Source organism: Neofelis nebulosa, chromosome 4, assembly GCF_028018385.1.
Source record: "Neofelis nebulosa isolate mNeoNeb1 chromosome 4, mNeoNeb1.pri, whole genome shotgun sequence".
NCBI classification, from domain to species: Eukaryota; Metazoa; Chordata; class Mammalia; order Carnivora; family Felidae; genus Neofelis; species Neofelis nebulosa.
The window spans coordinates 38,888,360-38,907,191 of NC_080785.1; the positions used below are offsets into that span (position 1 = coordinate 38,888,360).

Sequence of the window (18,832 nt, forward strand, 5' to 3'; positions counted from 1 at the left end):
AAGAGTGTATGTAAGCACAGTCTCAAATAAAAAGAATTAAGGACTTGGGGAACCAAGAGGGACTTTCAGTGAGGAATCAGACCCAGAAAGGCATCTGACTTGGCCACATCACACACTGTGTTAGTGCACAGCTAGTGCTCTGGAGTAGTTTGATGCTTTCCAGGACATCACCCCACCTTGTCATTGGCACCACTCAGGCACCACTGCACAGCCTAGCTGGGTTCTCTTGGGTAAGCTGTTAAGTTCTCTGTGCCTTTGTTTTCTATAAAAGAAGGCCATTTACTAAGGTGATATAGGTGAGGTCCAGGTCTGTCAAGTTATCCAGTTCTCTTTTTGATTCCTGATTTGGAAATGTGGTTCCCCCCCCCCTTTTCCATTACAGAGAGACTAATGCACATATTCAGCCACAACTGCCTGAACTCCTTATTTCTTTCTTTTAAGGAAAAATCTGTGTTGGAGGAAATCGATGTGATAGTGGCCAGCCTGCTGGACATCTTGCTGAGAACCATATTGGAGATCACCAGTCGACCTCAGTCTTCTGGCTCCGCGATGCGGCTCCAGTTCCAGGATGTCACTGTAAGATCCTAAAGCAAATGGCACGTGGAACAGAACATAGTTGTGCTTGTAAAGGCTTCAGTCCCTTTGAGGGTGGGTTACGCTAGGAATCTGGGAAATCTGGCCTTGGGGGAGTGTCCTGTGTGCATTTCAAATATAGATGAGGCTGCTTTCATTTTGCCAGGGAATAAGAAGCATTGTTTGTGAAAAGATCATGGACTAAAATACGTTTAATTTCAGAAAGCCAAATTTGTTAATAGCTCTCAATTTGACCAATTTAAATTGCCTTGATGTTTCATTCTCTTTTCATCCATCAAATTGCTTGAGGAAGTAAGAATAGTGAAATCGAGGAACAGGAGTCAGGGATCCTGAGTTTTAATTCTGGATTTTACAGTGTGAATAGTAAGGATCTTAATTTGGGGAGGCTTCAGTTTCCTCAGCTATGAGATGAGAAAGTTTGACTTGGTAATTTCTAAGTAACCTTCAGTATTCACTGCTTTATGAGTCCACTATAATATAATTTATAAAATATTAAGAAATAACCTATTTGATAGCTTATGTATATGTATATATTTTCATGTGTGTGTGTCTATAGAGATGATGGATGGATGGATAGATTTCTACTTAAAACTCAAATTCACCCCAATGTTTATAGCAGCACTCTCAACAATAGCCAAATTGTGGAAAGAGCCTAAATGTCCATCCACTGATGAATGGATAAAGAAATTGTGGTTTATATACACAATGGAGTCCTACGTGGCAATGAGAAGGAATGAAATACGGCCCTTTGTAGCAACGTGGATGGAACTGGAGAGTGTGATGCTAAGTGAAATAAGCCATACAGAGAAAGACAGATACCATATGGTTTCACTCTTATGTGGATCCTGAGAAACTTAACAGAAACCCATGGGGGAGGGGAAGAAAAAAAAAAAAAAAAAGAGGTTAGAGTGGGAGAGAGCCAAAGCATAAGAGACTCTTAAAAACTGAGAACAAACTGAGGGTTGAGGGGGGGTGGGAGGGAGGGGAGGGTGGGTGATGGGTATTGAGGAGGGCACCTTTTGGGATGAGCACTGGGTGTTGTATGGAAACCAATTTGACAATAAATTTCATATATTGAAAAAAAATAAAAAAATAAAAATAAAAATAAAATTAAAAAAAAATAAATAAAACGCAAATTCAGTTGACCAAGAATGTTGTTTTTTTTTTTTAGGTCTGTTGAAGAATAGTCTTCAAAACATCAGAAATGGCAGTAGATGCAGTAGTTTTCATATATATTGACAAAAATGTCAGCTTTTAGCCATTATTTTTATAAATCCTCCATTATAGAAACTTGTCTTAAGACTGTTGCCTAGCCCTTGATGAAATTAATTTTTACTTTTCCTTAAAAAGATAACAAGTTTGCCCTGACTCTCCTACCAAGTTCTCCTGACTGTTTCAGGATGGCCACCTTACGTTGAATTTTATTTTCTCTGCTTTCAGAGCTGAGATTCACCTAAGGAAACCAAGCTGTGAGTTTGGGAAATAAAGTTAAACTCTTTCTTTTAACAAACTAAGTTTAAGATAGTATGAAAAACTTCCTAATACATGCACTAGCTGTACTGCCTCATTTAAACAAATAGGAGCAAGTGATTGTTTTCTCAGTTTCATGTGGAAAATAGTACCTACCTCATAGCGTTAGCTTAGTGTATTACTTCGTGTATTACCAAGTGCACTACTTGGTCCATAGTAGAGGCTCAAAACGTGTTGTTGCTGAATACTACTGGAGTTTATTTTTGGTTTGAAGGTTTGGTTTTGTTTTGTTTTTGTTTTTGTTTTTTTTAATGTCTATTTATTTTGAGAGAGAGACAGAGAACAAGTAGGAAAGGGGCAGTGAAGAAGGGGACCCAGAAATCCGAAGCAGGCTCCAGGCTCTGAGCTGTCAGCAAGAGCCTGACGGGGGGCTCCAACTCCAGAATCGCATGATCATGACCTGAGCCAAAGTCGGCCACTTAACTGACTGAGCCACCCAGACGCCTGGCTTGGGGATTTTTATATTGAATTTTTTTTATTTTGTTCTTTCATGTTGTTTCTTTTTTTAATATGTTTATTTTGAGAGAGAGTTTGTACACATGTATGTGCTTGTGTGTGTGCAGGGAGGGGCAGAGAGAGAGAGGGAGAAAGAGAATCCCATGCAGGCTCCACGCCATCAGCGCAGAGCCCCATGTGGGGCTCAGTCCCATAAACCATGAGATCATGACCTGAGCCAAAATCAAGAGACACTTAACCAACTGACATGTGTCCCTTCTTTCATGTTTTTTTTAATTAACCTTTTTTATTCTGTGATAATTGTAGAATCACATGTAATTGTAAGAATTATTACAGAGTTTCAAGAAATATTATAGAGCTTTTACCCAGTTTCCACAATGGTAACATTTTAGAGGACTATAGGACAGTATCACAGCTAGGATATTGACATTGATATAGTCAAGACACAGAATATTTCCATCACCCTAAGGATCCCTCATGTTGCTTTTTTATAGCCAAACCCACTTCCTTCCCATTTCCACCTCTTCCTTAACCCTGATAATCACAAATCTTCTCCATTTTTATAATTTTGGCATTTCCAGCATGTTGTATAAATATAATCATTTATACATGTAATCATGTAATAGGCTTTTTTTCTAACTCCACATAATTCTCTGGAGATTCATCCAGGTTATTTTATATATATATATATATATATATATATATATATATATATATGTGTGTGTGTGTGTGTGTACACATAAATACATAAATATATAAACATATTTGGTTTGTTCTTTATTATTGCTCAGTATTGCTCAGGTGAAGGACACCTGGGTTGTTTTCACATTTGGCTATTATGAAGAGAGCTGCTATAAATGTTTCTGTGCCAGTTTTTATGTAAACATAAGTCTTCGTTTCTCTAGGATAAATTCCTAGAAGCATTGTTCTTGAATTGTATAGTAGTTGCATGTTTGGTATTTAAAGAAACTGCCAAACTGTTTTCCATAGTGACTGTATCATTTTACATTCTCATATATGCAATGTATGAATGATCCAATTTCTCAGCATCCTCTTCAACATTTGGTGTTGTCATTTTTTTGTTGTTGTTGGGTGATGTATTCTGTTAGATAGGTAGTAATATCTTACTGTGATTTTAATTTGCATTCCCCTAAGGGCTAATGATGCTGAACATTTTTTCTTAGAATTATTTGTCTCCTATATATCCTCTTCTGTGAAATGCTTCTTCATGTCTTTTTCTCATTTTCTAACTAGATTGTTTTTGACTGTTGAATTTTGAAGGTTCTTTGTATATTTTAGATACTAGTCCTGTATTGAGAATGTGGTTTATATTTTTTTCCCTTTCTATAGTTTGTTTCCTCATCCTCTTAACAAGGTCTTCTGCAAAAAAAAATTAATATTGATGAAGTCCACTTTGTCAGTTTTTCCTTGTATGGATCATTCTTGTGATGTCAAGTCTAAGCATTATTTTATCTAGCCCTATATCCTAAAGTTTATCTCCTAGGTTTTCTTCCTAAAAGTTTTAGTTTTATATTTTACATTTAAGTCTTTGAACCGTTTTGAGTTAATTTTTGCATAAGCTGTGCCAGATAATTCTAACATTCTTTTATCTCAATGTTGACACTGATTCAGTCCTTTTTCATTCAATTTGAGATCTTCCTGGTTCTTGTTATGATAAGTGACTTTCGGCTGAAGTCTGGACATCTTGATTTTACAAGACTCTGCATCTTACTTAAACTTACTGTTTCAGCTGGCTTTATGGGATACCACTTGGCAGCAGAAGGGGGTGGTGTTATGACATTATGGCCTGACATAGAAATTCGCATTCCCCATATTGTCTTCAACACTGACCATTGAGCAGGAAAGCACCTAGTCCCTATTTGGCTTTATCTCAGAGAGGTATTAGGGCATCTGTGTACAGCTTCGTGAGAGTGCCAGTCTCAGCTCTGCACTGCTGTAGGTGAGGCCACAGTTTTTTATGGTGTTCAACTGGACTGGACCAGTTATGACTGAAAGTTTCGTCCTGGTAAACTGCACCTTTCCTGATCCTTTGGCCAAAGAGTGTAGGCTTTTGTGGGGGATTTTTGTTTCTAATTGTTGGTGTTTCAGGGTGGCCAACTTCTCCAACTTCAGGTGTGGGATATCTGAAACAGAAAGAAATCCCAGAGAACTAAATATTATGTTCCTCAGGTCCCAAAGTCCCTGGTCAGACTGCTCTCTTTTCTCCACCTTCAGACTCTTCTTCTGTTTTATATGTGATAGCAAGGTTTTTATTTATTTATTTTTATTTATTTTTTTAATGGAATTTATTGTCAAATTGGTTTCCATACAATACCCAGTGCTCATCCCAACATGTGCCCTCCTCAATGCCCATCACCCACCCTCCCTTCCCTCCCACCCCCCATCAACCCTCAGTTTATTCTCCGGTTTTTTAAAATTTTATTTATTTATTTATTTTAATATGAAATTTACTATCAGATTGGTTTCCATACAACACCCAGTGCTCATCCCAACAGGCGCTCTCCTCAATGCCCATCACCCACCTTCCCCTCCCTCCCATCCCCCATCAACCCTCAGTTTGTTCTCAGTTTTTAAGTCTCTTATGCTTTGGCTCCCTCCCTCTCTAACTTTTTTTTTTCTTCCCCTCCCCCATAGTCTTCTGTTAAGTTTCTCAGGATCCATATAAGAGTGAAAACATATGGTATCTGTCTTTCTCTGTATGACTTATTTCACTTAGCATAACACTCTCCAGTTCCATCCATGTTGCTACAAAAGGCCATATTTCATTCTTTCTCATTGCCACATAGTATTCCATTGTGTATATAAACCACACCTTCTTTATCCATTTATCAGTTGATGGACATGTAGGCTCTCTCCATAATTTGGCTATTGGTTGAAAGTGCTGCTATAAACATTGGGGTACAAGTGCCCCTATGCATCAGCACTCCTGTATCCCTTGGGTAAATTCCTAGCAGTGCTCTTTCTGGGTCATAGGGTAGATCTATTTTTAATTTTTTGAGGAACCTCCACACTGTTTTCCAGAGCCACTGCACCAGTTTGCATTCCCACCAACAGTGCAAGAGGGTTCCCGTTTCTCCACATCCTCTCCAGCATCTATAGTCTCCTGATTTCTTCATTTTGGCCACTCTGACTGGCGTGAGGTGATATCTGAGTGTGGTTTTGATTTGTATTTCCCTGATAAGGAGCGACGTTGAGCATCTTTTCATGTGCCTGTTGGCCATCCGGATGTCTTCTTTAGAGAAGTGTATATTCATGTCTTCTGCCCATTTCTTCACTGGATTATTTGTTTTTCAGGTGTGGAGTTTGGTGAGTTCTTTATAGATTTTGGATACTGGCCTTTGTCCGATATGTCATTTGCAAATATCTTTTCCCATTCCATTGGTTGCCTTTTAGTTTTGTTGATTGTTTCCTTTGCAATGCAGAAGCTTTTTATCTTGATGAGGTCCTAATAGTTCATTTTGCTTTTAACACCCCTGCCTTTGGGGATGTGTCAAGTAAGAAATTTCTGCGGCTGAGGTCAGAAAGGTTTTTTCCTGCTTTCTCCTCTAGGGTTTTGATGGTTCCCTGTCTCACATTCAGGTCTTTCATCCATTTTGAGTTTATTTTTGTGAATGGTGTAAGAAAGTGGTCTGGCTTCATTCTTCTGTATGTTGCTTTCCAGTTCTCCCAGCACCATTTGTTAAAGAGACTGTCATTTTTCCATTGGATATTCTTTCCTGCTTTGTCAAAGATTAGTTGGCCATACTTTTGTGGATCCAATTCTGGAGTCTCTACTCCATTCCATTGGTCTATGTGTCTGTTTTTGTGCCAATGCCTTGCTGTCTTGATGATTACAGCTTTGTAGTAGAGGCTAAAGTCTGATAGCAAGGCTTTTAAAGTCACACTTAGCAGGAGGGACAGGTAAAAGTGTATCCACGCCATCTTCTCCAAAGCAGAAGAAAGTTCTCCTTCATTAAGGTTTTGATGGCAACATTTTAACTGCTGCCTGGCAATACAGCTCTAACATGGTTTTAAAATTGTAATAGCCCAGCCAGCAAATAAAATCAGAGCAAACTCTGAAGGTGGATAAAGACTGCCTGAGGTCAAAAGATAAAACACCTTTGGGGCGCCTGGGTGGCGCAGTCGGTTAAGCGTCCGACTTCAGCCAGGTCACGATCTCGCGGTCCGTGAGTTCGAGCCCCGCGTCAGGCTCTGGGCTGATGGCTCGGAGCCTGGAGCCTGTTTCTGATTCTGTGTCTCCCTCTCTCTCTGCCCCTCCCCCGTTCATGCTCTGTCTCTGTCTGTCCCAAAAATAAATTAAAAAACGTTGAAAAAAAAAAATTTAAAAAAAAAAGATAAAACACCTTTTCAGAGTGTTTGGTATCTTCAGGCTGGGTTGTCAGTGACAAATCTCTCTGGGATATGCATGGCCTTCAGGCCTTCACACTGTGATAACCAGTGTGCGTTAAGAGATTTGAAGGCCCTGAATCAAGTTTGCAGATGAAGTTGGGAGATGAGCAGACAGGATGATCATCCATTGTTGTAAATTTTAGGAAATTCACGTGAAGAGAAATTTCCCGAGCATCGCCATGTAGCACCCCCTCCACTTTCCAAAAAAACCCAAACTCTCTCAAGGTATGTCGATTGAGATTTGCTAGGAAACCTGCACTTTAATTATTTAGCACCTTTGATTTTATGCCTGAAGACGTTTTTTTGAGGGTACTCAGCCGATCTGGTGTGAATCCTACTTTTCCACTTCATCCCCTGCTTGTTCTTGGGCAACTTACTAATACCTCTCCACTTCTGTAACCTTATCTTTAAAACAAAATTATTGCACATTTCTTAAAGTTAGTGTGAGGATTTCATCAGATCTGTTAACTGTTTAAACAGTATCAGTAAACGTGAGCCATTAGTTACTGTGGCGGCAACAATAGTCACAGTAGTATTATTACTGCTGAATAATGAGGGTGTTATAGGTAATGCTATTATAAGTATTTCTGTGGTGAGACACACGAGCTGGTCATTCACAGGGTCAGTTCTCTGTGGGCACGGAGGACTTTGTTTCTTCACCATTTTCTCCTGGAGAACATGGCTCTCTGAATAATAAGGTGTGTTTACATGGCAGTCCTACATTGAACACTTTTCAGTCTTCGCAGCAAAAGTGCCCACAGTAAGTGGACGTACTGTGGGTAAAGGCAGGTCCCACAGCGTGTCGTGGTGAAGTGTTCAGTTCTCTTCCAAGTAGCTTAGCTGTCACGCTGCTCCCCCACGACGCGAACAGGAGGACTGGCTTCTGCTGTATCATAATTCGAGATAACAGGAGCCTTATTTTTACTGTTTAAAAGGATTGTACTTTTTGTTCTTCTACCAACTGTTCTTGAAACTTTAAAATGCTTTCTCTTACTGGAGAGAAAAAAAAAACACCATTGTAATTGGTTCTTTTCAAAAATCTAGTTGTATGTGGAAGCATATTTTATAAAGCAGTATACATGGCCATTTGCTCACACCCTCAAGTAATTGGACTCTAGGGTTCCTTACAATTTATAAATGCTTCTTTTCTTTGCACATAATTTGGTTTAGCACCATCTGTAGTGCAGGTGACCCAACTCAGTATAGGCCATGTCTAAGAAAGATACTCTGATGGACTTAGCTGAAGTTTTCATGCCCTGTGGGCGTGTGGTCAGGGGACAGGAAAGATTTTCAGGAGAATTGAGTAAGAAATTTCTGGAAAAAAATAGTGCATAGGTATAACAGAAGATTTCATGAAGACTATTGTAGCCCTCTAATACTCTTGTTATTCACAATTATTAATAGAAATATCCTTTGTACTCAATATAAATAAGGTAGACATAAGCCACTGAGACACATAGAGTTTTAAAGCCAATTTATACGTGAATAATTCCCAGCATCCTGATGTTGGCTAACATTGGTTTTTATTTATCATTTTAACAAATTATTGACTCTTGGGTTTCCAGACAGATACTTCAAATATTTTAAAAACAAAAAATCACATTATGGACAAAAGTACCTTAGTAAGATATTGGACATCTAAGCTTTTTTTCTGAGTATGGTCAATACACAATATTAGGTTTGTTTCAGATGTACAACTTAGTGACGGGGCAAATTTATACGAGGGTAGCTACCATCTGTACTATTCCATTACTCTTACAATATCACTGACTATATTCCTTACACTCTGCCTTTTACTCCCATGATTTACTCATACCATGACTGGAGGCCTGTATCTTCCTCTCCCCTTCACCCATTTTGCCCAGCCTTTCACCCCCTGTCCCCTCTGGCAGCCTTCAGTTCTCTGTATTTATAGGTCTGATTCTGCTTTTTGTGTATTTATTCAAGTTTTAAAGATTCTATTTGTAAGTGAAATCATACGGTATTTCTCTTCCTCAGTCTGGCTTCTTTCATTTACCATAATAACCTCTAGGTCCATCCATGTTGTCTCAAATGGCACAATCTCACCCTTTTTTAAGGTTGCATAATATACCACATTTTCCTTATCCATTGGTCCATCAATAGACACTTACATTGCCTCCGTGTCTTCACTGTTGTAAATTGTAAATAATCCTGCAGTAAACACAAGGGTACCTATATCCTTTCGAATTGGTGTTTCATTTTCTGTGGGAAAATACCCGATAGTGGAATTACTGAGTCATACGGTCTTTCTGTTTTTAATTTTTTGAGGAACCTCCATACTGTTTTCCACAGTGGCTGTACCAATATCCATTCCCACCAACACTACACAAGGGTTCCTTTTCCTCCACCTCCTCTCCAGCACTTGTTGTTTCTTGTCTTTTGGATTTTAGGCATTCAAACAGGTGTGAAGCGATATCTTATTGTGGCTTTGATGTGCATTTTCCTGATGATGAGTGATGTGGAGAATCTTTTCATGAACTCGTTGGCCATCTGTATGTCTTCTTGGAAAAATGTTTATTTAGGTTCTCTGCCTGTTTTTAAACCACATTGTTTAGGGGTTTTTGGGGTGTTATTTTTATATTTTGGATGTTAATTAAATGCCTTGTTGGGTATATCATTTGCAAATATCTTCTTCCATTCAGTATGTTGTCTTTTTGTTCTATTGATGGTTTCCTTTGTTTTACAAAAGCATTTTATTTTGATGTAGTCCCAGTAATTTACTTTTTAAAATATATTATTTTTTTAATGATTATTTATTTATTTTTGAGAGAGAGAGAGCAAGGGAGGGGCAGAGAGAGAAGGAGAGAGAGAGAGTCCCAAGGAGGCTCCATGCTGTCAGCCAGCGCAGAACCCAATGCAGGACTCAAATTGATGAACCATGAGGTCATGACATGACCTGAGCTGAAATCAAGAGCCTGATACTTAACCAACTGAACCACCCAGGCACCCCTCCCCCAATAGTTTATTTAGCTTTTGTTTCCCTTGCCTTAGGAGATATACCTAGAAAAATGTTGCTGTGGCCAATGGACACCAAGGCTTCTTACAGGTTAAATGTGCTTGGAGTTCCTAAATAGATTAAATGGATGAATAAAATGACATTGCACAGTAGATATTGGCGTTAACAACACATCGTAAATGTGCCACAGATCAGATACCAGGGTAAGCTGTTTGCAGTCTGCCCCAGATGTGATATATGTAGATACTGACCTGTATTCACAGAAGTGTTCCTGTGTACACTGACTATAAAGACTTAAATAAAGTCTTGTTTTTTGAATAATTTCTCTTCTTATTACTAAAATTATTGCAAGTATATGTAATTCTTTCAACTTCGAGGTATATTTCTATTCACAGGATGGTATGTTTTAGGAATAAATGTTTTAGGAATAAACATTTTAAAGGTATTACTCTAGTAGCTATATTAGAGATAGTGTAGGTAGGAGGTAGAAAAACTAAGAGATAAGAAATTAAATGGGTTTCTACTACCTAGATTTGCATTTTTAAGTTGAGATTTAAGAGGTTAAAACATTGGACACTGGTTATCAACTGACAGATTCTTATATGTCTATTTATATTTGAAATATAACCTCAAACTTGGGTACATTATCTCTGTAAAATCAAATCAGTCTCAGCAGTAGGAATAAGAACCAGAGATACTTGAGTTCATATCCCAGTTTCACCATTTTCTCACCATGAAACCTGGGATAAATATCTTAACCTTAGCAGATCTTAATGTAAAATGAAATTAATAGTGTTCACCCAACAAGGGTCTAGTAGGGAATGCATTTGATAATGTAATCAAACCTATACATAGTGCCATTCCATAAATTGATAGTGTTGTCATAATGTCTTTTTTAAGTTTTATTAAGGTGTAGTTGACATTAAAAAAATGTGCATGTTTAAAGTATACAATTTGATAAGTTTTGATATATATTATACTTGTAAACCATTATCACAATCAATATAATTGACATGTCCATCACTCTCAAAAGTTTCCTGGTACCCCTCTTTATTTCCTCCATCTTACTTCTCCATACTACCTCATCCCCAGGCAACCGCTGACCTTTCTGTTACTACAGATAAGTTTGTATTTCTGGAATTTTATGAACGGAATCATACATTACATAGTCACTGTTGTTTTTGCAGGGGAATGTGGCATTTTGACTTCCTTCCCTCAATATAATTATTTGAGTTTCACAATATCCTGACTACCATAGCTTTATAATTTTTGAAGTCAACTAGTATAAGTCCTTCAACTTTATTCTTTTTGTTTTTTTTTTAAATTTTTTTTTTTAACGTTTATTTATTTTTGAGACAGAGAGAGACAGAGCATGAACGGGGGAGGGGCAGAGAGAGAGGGAGACACAGAATCGGAATCAGGCTCCAGGCTCTGAGCCATCAGCCCAGAGCCCGACGCGGGGCTTGAACTCACGGACCGTGAGATCGTGACCTGAGCTGAAGTCGGACGCTTAACCGACTGAGCCACCCAGGCGCCCCAACTTTATTCTTTTTGTAAGGTGTTGTGATTATTTCAAGTTCTTTGCATTTCCATATGAATTTTAAAATCAGCTTGTCACTTTCTAAAGGCCCACTGTGGTATTGATTGTGATTATACTGAATCTTTATATCAATTCGATGAGAATCCATATCTGAACAATATTAAACCTCGCAATCCATGAACATAGTATATCTTTGTATTTATTTAGGTGGTCTTTAATTTTTCTCATCAGTATTTTATGATTTTCAGTGTGCAGATCTTACCATATTTTTATCATATATATGACTAAGTACTTCTGTGTTTCAGTGGTGTTATAGATTATGTTATGTTAAATTTCAGTTTCTGATGACTCATTTCTCATACACAGAAGTAAAATTGGTTTTGGTAAATTTATGATCCTGTATTCTCAGACATTGATTAATTCACTTAAGTAGTTATAGTGACTCTTACAGATTCAATAGCATTTTCTCTGTCCATTTTTTTATTCCTTTCCACTCTGTATGCCTTATTACTCGTTCTTGCTTTATAGCACTGGCTAGAACCTTTAGTGCACCATTGATAGAAGTAGTGAACTGTTTAAGCTTCTGAAAAGTCTTTGTTTTGTCTTTCTTTTTGAAAGATTTTTGGTGAATAAAAAGTTCTCTATTGATAGTTGTTTTTGTTCTTTCAGTACTCTAAAGGTGTTACTCCATGGTCTTGTAGCTTGTATTATTTCTTTTTTATTTTTTTATTTTATTTTTTAAAATTTACATCAAAATTAGTTAGCATATAGTGCAACAATTATTTCAGGAGTAGAATCCTTAATACTCCTTACCCATTTAGCCCATTCCCCTTCCCACGCCCCCTCTAGTGACCCTCTGTTTGTTCTCCATATTTATGAGTCTCTTCTGTTTTGTTCCCCTCCCTGTTTTTATATTATTTTTGTTTCCCTTCCCTTATGTTCATCTGTTTTGTCTCTTAAAGTCCTCATATGAGGGAAGTCATGATTTTTGTCTTTCTCTGACCAATTTCACTTAGCATAATACCCTCCAGTTCCATCCACATAGTTGCAAATGGCAAGATTTCATTCTTTTTGATTGCCAAGTAATACTCCATTTTGTGTGTGTGTGTGTGTGTGTGTGTGTGTGTGTGTGTGTGTGTGTATACACACCACATCTTCTTTATCTATTCATCCATCGATGGACATTTGGGCTGTTTCCATACTTTGGCTATTGTTGATAGTGCTGTTATAAACATTGGGGTGCATGTGTCCCTTCAAAACAGCACACCTGTATCCCTTAGATAAATACCTAGTAGTGCAATTGCTGGGTTGTAGGGTAGTTCTATTTTTAATTTTTTGAGGGACCTCCAGACCGTTTTGTAGACTAGCTGCACCAGTTTGCATTCCCACCAACAGTGCAAAAGAGACCCTCTTTCTCCGCATCCTCGCCAACATCTGTTGTTGCCTGAGTTGTTAATGTTAGCCATTCTGACAGGTGTGAGGTGGTATCTCATTGTGGTTTTGATTGTATTTCCCTGATGATGAGTGACGTTGAGCACTTTTTCATGTGTCGGTTGGCCATCTGGATGTCTTCTTTAGAGAAGTGTCTATTCATGTCTTTTGCCCGCTTCTTCATTGGATTATTTGTTTTTTTGGTGTTGAGTTTGATCAGTTCTTCATAGATTTTGGATACTAACCTTGTATCTGATATGTTGTTTGCAAATATCTTCTCCCATTCTGTCAGTTGCCTTTTAGTTTTGCTGATTGTTTCCTTCTCTGTGCAGAAGCTTTTTATTTTGATGAGGTCCCAGTAGTTCATTTTTGCTTTTGTTTCCCTTGCCTCCAGTGATGTGTTGAGTAAGAAGTTGCAGTGGCCAAGGTCAAAGGTTTTTGCCTGCTTTCTCCTCAAGGATTTTGATGGCTTCCTGTCTTACATTTAGGTCTTTCATCCATTTTGAGTTTATTTTTGTGTATGGTATAAGAAAGTGGTCCAGGTTCATTCATCTGCATGTCACTGTCCTGTTTTCCCAGCACCACTTGCTGAAGAGACTGTCTTTATTCCATTGGATATTCTTTCCTGCTTTGTCAAAGATTAGTTGGCCATACATTTGTGGGTTCATTTCTGGATTCTGTATTCTGTTCCATAGATCTGAGTGTCTGTTCTTGTGCCAGTACCATACTGTCTTGATGATTACAGCTTTCTAGTATAGCTTGAAGTCTGGGATTGTGATGCCTCCTGCCTTGGTTTTCTTTTTCAAGATTGCTTTGGCTATTCGGGGTCTTTTCTGTTTCTATACAAATTTTAGGTTATTTTTTCTAGCTCTGTGAAGAATGCTGGTATTATTTTTATAGAGATCGCATTATATATGTAGATTGCTTTGGGTAGTATCGACATTTTAACAATATTTCTTCTTCCTATCCAGGAGCATGGAATATTTTTCCATTTTTTGGTGTCTTCCTCAATTTCTTTCATAAGCTTTCTATAGCTTTCAGTGTATAGATCTTTCACTTCTTTGGTTAAATTTATTCCTAGGTATTTTATGTTTTTTGGTGCAATTTTAAATGGGATCAATTCCTTGATTTCTCTTTCTGTTGCTTCATTATTGGTGTATAGGAATGCAGCCAATTTCTGTGCATTGATTTTATATCCTGCAACTTTGCTGAATTCACGGATCAGATCTAGTAGCAGTTTTTTGGTGGAATCCTTTGGGTTTTCCATATAGAGTATCATGTCATCTGCGAAGGGTGAAAGTTTGACCTCCTCCCAGCCGATCTGGATGCCTTTTATTTCTTTGTGTTGTCTGATTGCAGAGGCTAAGACTTCCAATACTGTGTTGAATAACAGTGGTGAGAGTGGACATCCCTGTCTTGTTCCTGACCTTAGGGGGAAAGCTCTCAGTTTTTCCCCATTGAGGATGTTATTAACTTTGGGTTGTTCATATATGGCTTTTATGATTTTGAAGTATGATCCTTCTGTCCCTACTTTCTTGAGGGTTTTTTTCGAGAAAGGATGTTGTATTTTGTCAAATGCTTTCTCTGCATCTATTGAGAGGATCATATGGTTCTTGTCCTTTCTTTTATTAATCTGATGAGTCACGTTAGTTGTTTTGTGGATATTGAACCAGTCCTGCATCCCAGGTATAAATCCCATTTGGTCATGGTGAATAATTTTTTTAATGTATTGTTGGATCCAGTTGGCTAATATCTTGTTGAGGATTTTTGCATCCACGTTCATCAGGGAAATTGGTCTACAGTTCTCCTTTTATTGGGGTCTCTGTCTGGTTTTGCAGTCAAGATAATGTTGGCTTCATAGAATGTGTTTGGAATTTTTCCCTCCATTTCTATTTTTTGGAACAGCTTCAATAGAATAGGTGTTAACTCTTCCTTAAATGTTTGGTAGAATTCCCCTGGAAAGCCGTCTGGCCCTGGACTCTTGTTTTTTGACATATTTTTGATGACTAATTCGATTTCCTTATTGGTTGTGGGTATGTTCTAATTTTCTATTTTTTCCTGTTTCCGTTTTGGTAGTGTATATGTTTCTAGGAATTTGTCCATTTCTTCCAGATTGCCCATTTTATTGGCATATAATTGTTCATAATATTCTCTTATTATTGTTTTTATTTCTGCTGTGTTGGTTGTGATCTCTCCTCTTTCATTCTTGATTTTATTTATTTGGGTCCTTTTTCTTTTTGATCAAACTGGCTAGTCGTTTCTCAATTTTGTTAATTCTTTCAAAGAACCAGTTTCTGGTTTCATTGATCTGTTCTCTGTTTTTTTGGTTTCAATAGCATTAATTTCTGCTCTAATCTTTATTCTTTCCTGTCTTCCGCTGGTTTGGGGTTTTATTTGCCCTTCTTTTTCCAGCTCCTTAAGGCGTAAGGTTAGGTTGTGTATCTGAGATCTTTCTTCCTTCTTTAGAAAGGCCTGGATTGCTATATACTTTCCTCTTATGACTGCCTTTGCTGCATCCCAGAGGTTTTGGGTTGTGTTGTTATCATTTTCATTGGCTTCCATATACTTTTTAACTTCCTCTTTAACTGCTTGGTTAGCCCATTCATTGTTTAGTAGGATGTTCTTCAGTCTCCAAGTATTTGTTACCTTTCCAAATTTTTTCTTGTGGTTGATTTCAGGTTTCATAGCATTGTGGTCTGAATATGCACGGTATGATCTCGATCTTTTTGTACTTGCTAAGGGCTGATTTGTGTCCCAGTATATGGTCTATTCTGGTGAACATTCCATGTGCACTGGAGAAGAATGTATATTCTTCTGCTTTAGGATGAAATGTTCTGAATATATCTGTTAAGTCCATCTGGTCCAGTGTGTCATTCAAAGCCATGTTTCCTTGTTGATTTTTTTATTAGATGATCTGTCCATTGCTGTGAGTGTGGTGTTGAAGTCTCCTACTATTATGGTATTACTATCAATGAGTTTCTTTATGTTTGTGATAATGGATTTATATATTTGGATGCTTTCACATTTGGTGCATAAATGTTTACAACTGTTATTTCTTCTTGGTGTGTAGACCCCTTGATTATGATATAATGCCCTTCTGCATCTCTTGATACAGTCTTTATTTTAAAGTCTAGTTTGTCTGATATAAGTATGGCTACTCCAGCTTTCTTTTGTTGACCATTAGCATGATAGATGGTTCTCCAATACCTTACTTTGAATCTGAAGGTGTCTTTAGATCTAAAGTGGGTCTCTTGTAAACAGCATATAGATGGATCTTGTTTTCTTATCCATTCTGTTACCCTATGTCTTTTGATTGGAGTATTGAGTCCATTGATGTTTACAGTGAGTACTGAAAGATAGGAATTTATGTATGTACGTATGTATGTATTTATATATTCACCTTTTCTCCCCTCAGAGAGTGCCCCTTAAAATTTCTTGCAGGGATGGTTTAGTGGTCACAAACTCCTTTAATTTTTGTTTGTCTAGGAAACTTTTTATCTCTCCTTCTGTTTTGAATGACAGCCTTACTGGATAAAGAATTCTTGGCTGCATATTTTTCTGATTCAGCACATTGAATATATCCTGCCACTCCTTTCTGGCCTGCCAAGTTTCTGTGGATAGGTCTGGTCCAAACCTGATCTGTCTTCCCTTGTAGGTTAAGGACTTTTTTTCCCTTGCTGCTTTCATGATTTTCCCCTTGCCTTAGTATTTTGTGAATTTGACTATATGCCTTGTTGATGGTCGGCTTTTGTTGAATCTAATGGGTTTTTGTTGAATCTCTGTGCTTCCTGGATTTTGATGTCTGTGCCTTTCCCCACGTTAGGAAAGTTTTCCACTATGATTTGCTCACATAACACTTCTACCCCTATTTCTCTCTCTTCCTCTTCTGGGACCCCTATGATTCTGATGTTGTTCCCTTTTAAAGAGTCACTGATTTCTCTAATTCTTAAATCGTGCTCTTTTGCCTTAATCTCCCTCTTTTCTTGTTCTTCATTATTCTCCATAAGTTTGTCCTCTGTATCGCTGATTCTCTGTTCTGCCTCATCCATTCTTGCTGCTGTGGCATCTATTCGTGATTGCAGCTCAGTTATAGCATTTTTTATTTCATCCTGACTAGTTTTTACTTGTTTTATTTCTGCAGAAAGGGATTCTAATCTGTTTTCGACTCCAGCTAGTATTCTTATTATCATGATTCTAAATTCTGGTTCAGACATCTTGCTTGTATCTGTGTTGGTTAAATGCCTGGATGGCGTTTCTTCCTGCCCTTTGTTTTTGAGTGAATTCCTTCATTCATCATTTTGAAAGGAGAAAAGGAATGAAGTAGAAAAAATTAAAATTAAAAAAAAATTAAAATTTAAAAAATATTAAAATTAAAAAATTAAAAATACACACACGAAAAATCAAATAAATGATGCTAGATCCTAGGTGTGTTTTGGTCTGGGTGTTGAAAGTGGCTTGATAGATGAGAGAAAAAAGGGGGAGAAAAAAGAAAAAAAAAGAAATCATTTAAAAATTTGAAAAAATGAATAATACACTGAAGTAAACTAAAATGAAATGATGGAAGTAAGGTAGAATTTGAAAAAAGTTACACAAAAGTACAGAATATAGTAGAAAAAATTAAAGAAAAATATTTTTAATAAAAATTTAAAAAATGAATTTTTTCTCTTTCTGTATTCAAGAAAAAGAAAAGAAACAGAAAAGAGAAAAAAGAAAAAGAAAAAAAGGAAATTGTTTGAAATTTGAAAAAGTGAATACACTGAAGTAGACTAAAATAAATGATGGAAGTAAAATAGAATTTGAAAAAAATTACACAAAAGTAAAAAATATAGTAAAATATTCTTAATAACAATTGAAAATAAGAATGAATTTTTTCTCTTTCTGTATTCAAGAAAAAAAGTGAAAAAGAGAAAAAAGAAAAAAGGAGGAAAGGAAGAAAATTGAACACATGGACCTGCTAACAGATTGAAATATGACTGAAATTACTGTTTTTCCCTAGAAGTCAGACTATGAAGGGCTTTATTGTCTATAAACTAAGCAGGCAGTGAGACTTGTGTTCTTGAAGAGCTAGGTTGGCCGAGTTGGGCAGGACTTAGTGTAATGGCTCTGTTCTTCACTAGATGGCACTGCTAGCCTACTGGGATGGAGTGTTGTGGCCCTCGTAGGTGTGTATGTGCATGCGTGGAAGCGGTGAAAATGGCGTCACCCAGCTACCTAGTCTCTAGTATCAGAACTCTGTTCTCCCCAATCAGCAATCACCCACCGATCCTTTGTCTTCAGCTTTCATCCACTCCCCACTTTTACTCTATCCGTGACCAAGCCCTAGGTAGGACCTCACTCCTAAGTTTTGTCTCAGATGCGGCTGTTTTCCCTGGCACCTTACTTCTGAGGGACTGTGGCTTTGACCCATTCCACCCCTCCGCAGAAGGTCTTACCGGGCAATGGCCGAATGCCGGCTGCACCCAGGAACATTCGTGGGACCATGCTGCTGCCGGTGCCCCGAGACTGCACCCAGGTGCCAGCTGCCCCAGAAAAAGTTCACGAGATAGTTTAGCAGCAGTGTTTCAAGGATTATGGAAAATCACAACCCACATCTGGCACCAGGCTTCACCTTTAATGACCTTGTTCCAGCACCAGCGAATGTGGCCATTTTCTGGGGTCTGCTGGGACCAGGTGGCCTCAACAGTCTCTACCAAAGTTCCTTCCAACAGTGGAACTGCTTTTCCCCGTGTGGCCCAAGAACCTCTTGGACCCCGCTCTGCTCCTGGGGGTTTGCCCTTCCCACCAGAGCACTGCCATGTATCAAACTGCAGAGTTGCAGACTCTGCACTCCCCTTGTTTACAGTCTTAATGGAATTTAAACCCTCTCTTTCTCCTTTCTCCATTTTTAGTTTAGT

General features: G+C 37.9%; 1 protein-coding gene across 4 annotated transcripts in view; it reads left to right on the forward strand.

Moving 5' to 3' along the window:
• The window catches only part of DOCK4 (dedicator of cytokinesis 4), a 435,260-nt gene that overhangs the window by 320,761 nt on the left and 95,667 nt on the right, over positions 1-18,832 (forward strand). For all 4 annotated transcript variants that reach the window (XM_058724565.1, XM_058724568.1, XM_058724567.1 and 1 more), the window contains exon 25: positions 442-576. In XM_058724565.1, coding sequence (XP_058580548.1) covers positions 442-576 — 135 coding nt within the window. The remainder of the gene's footprint in view (positions 1-441; positions 577-18,832) is intronic.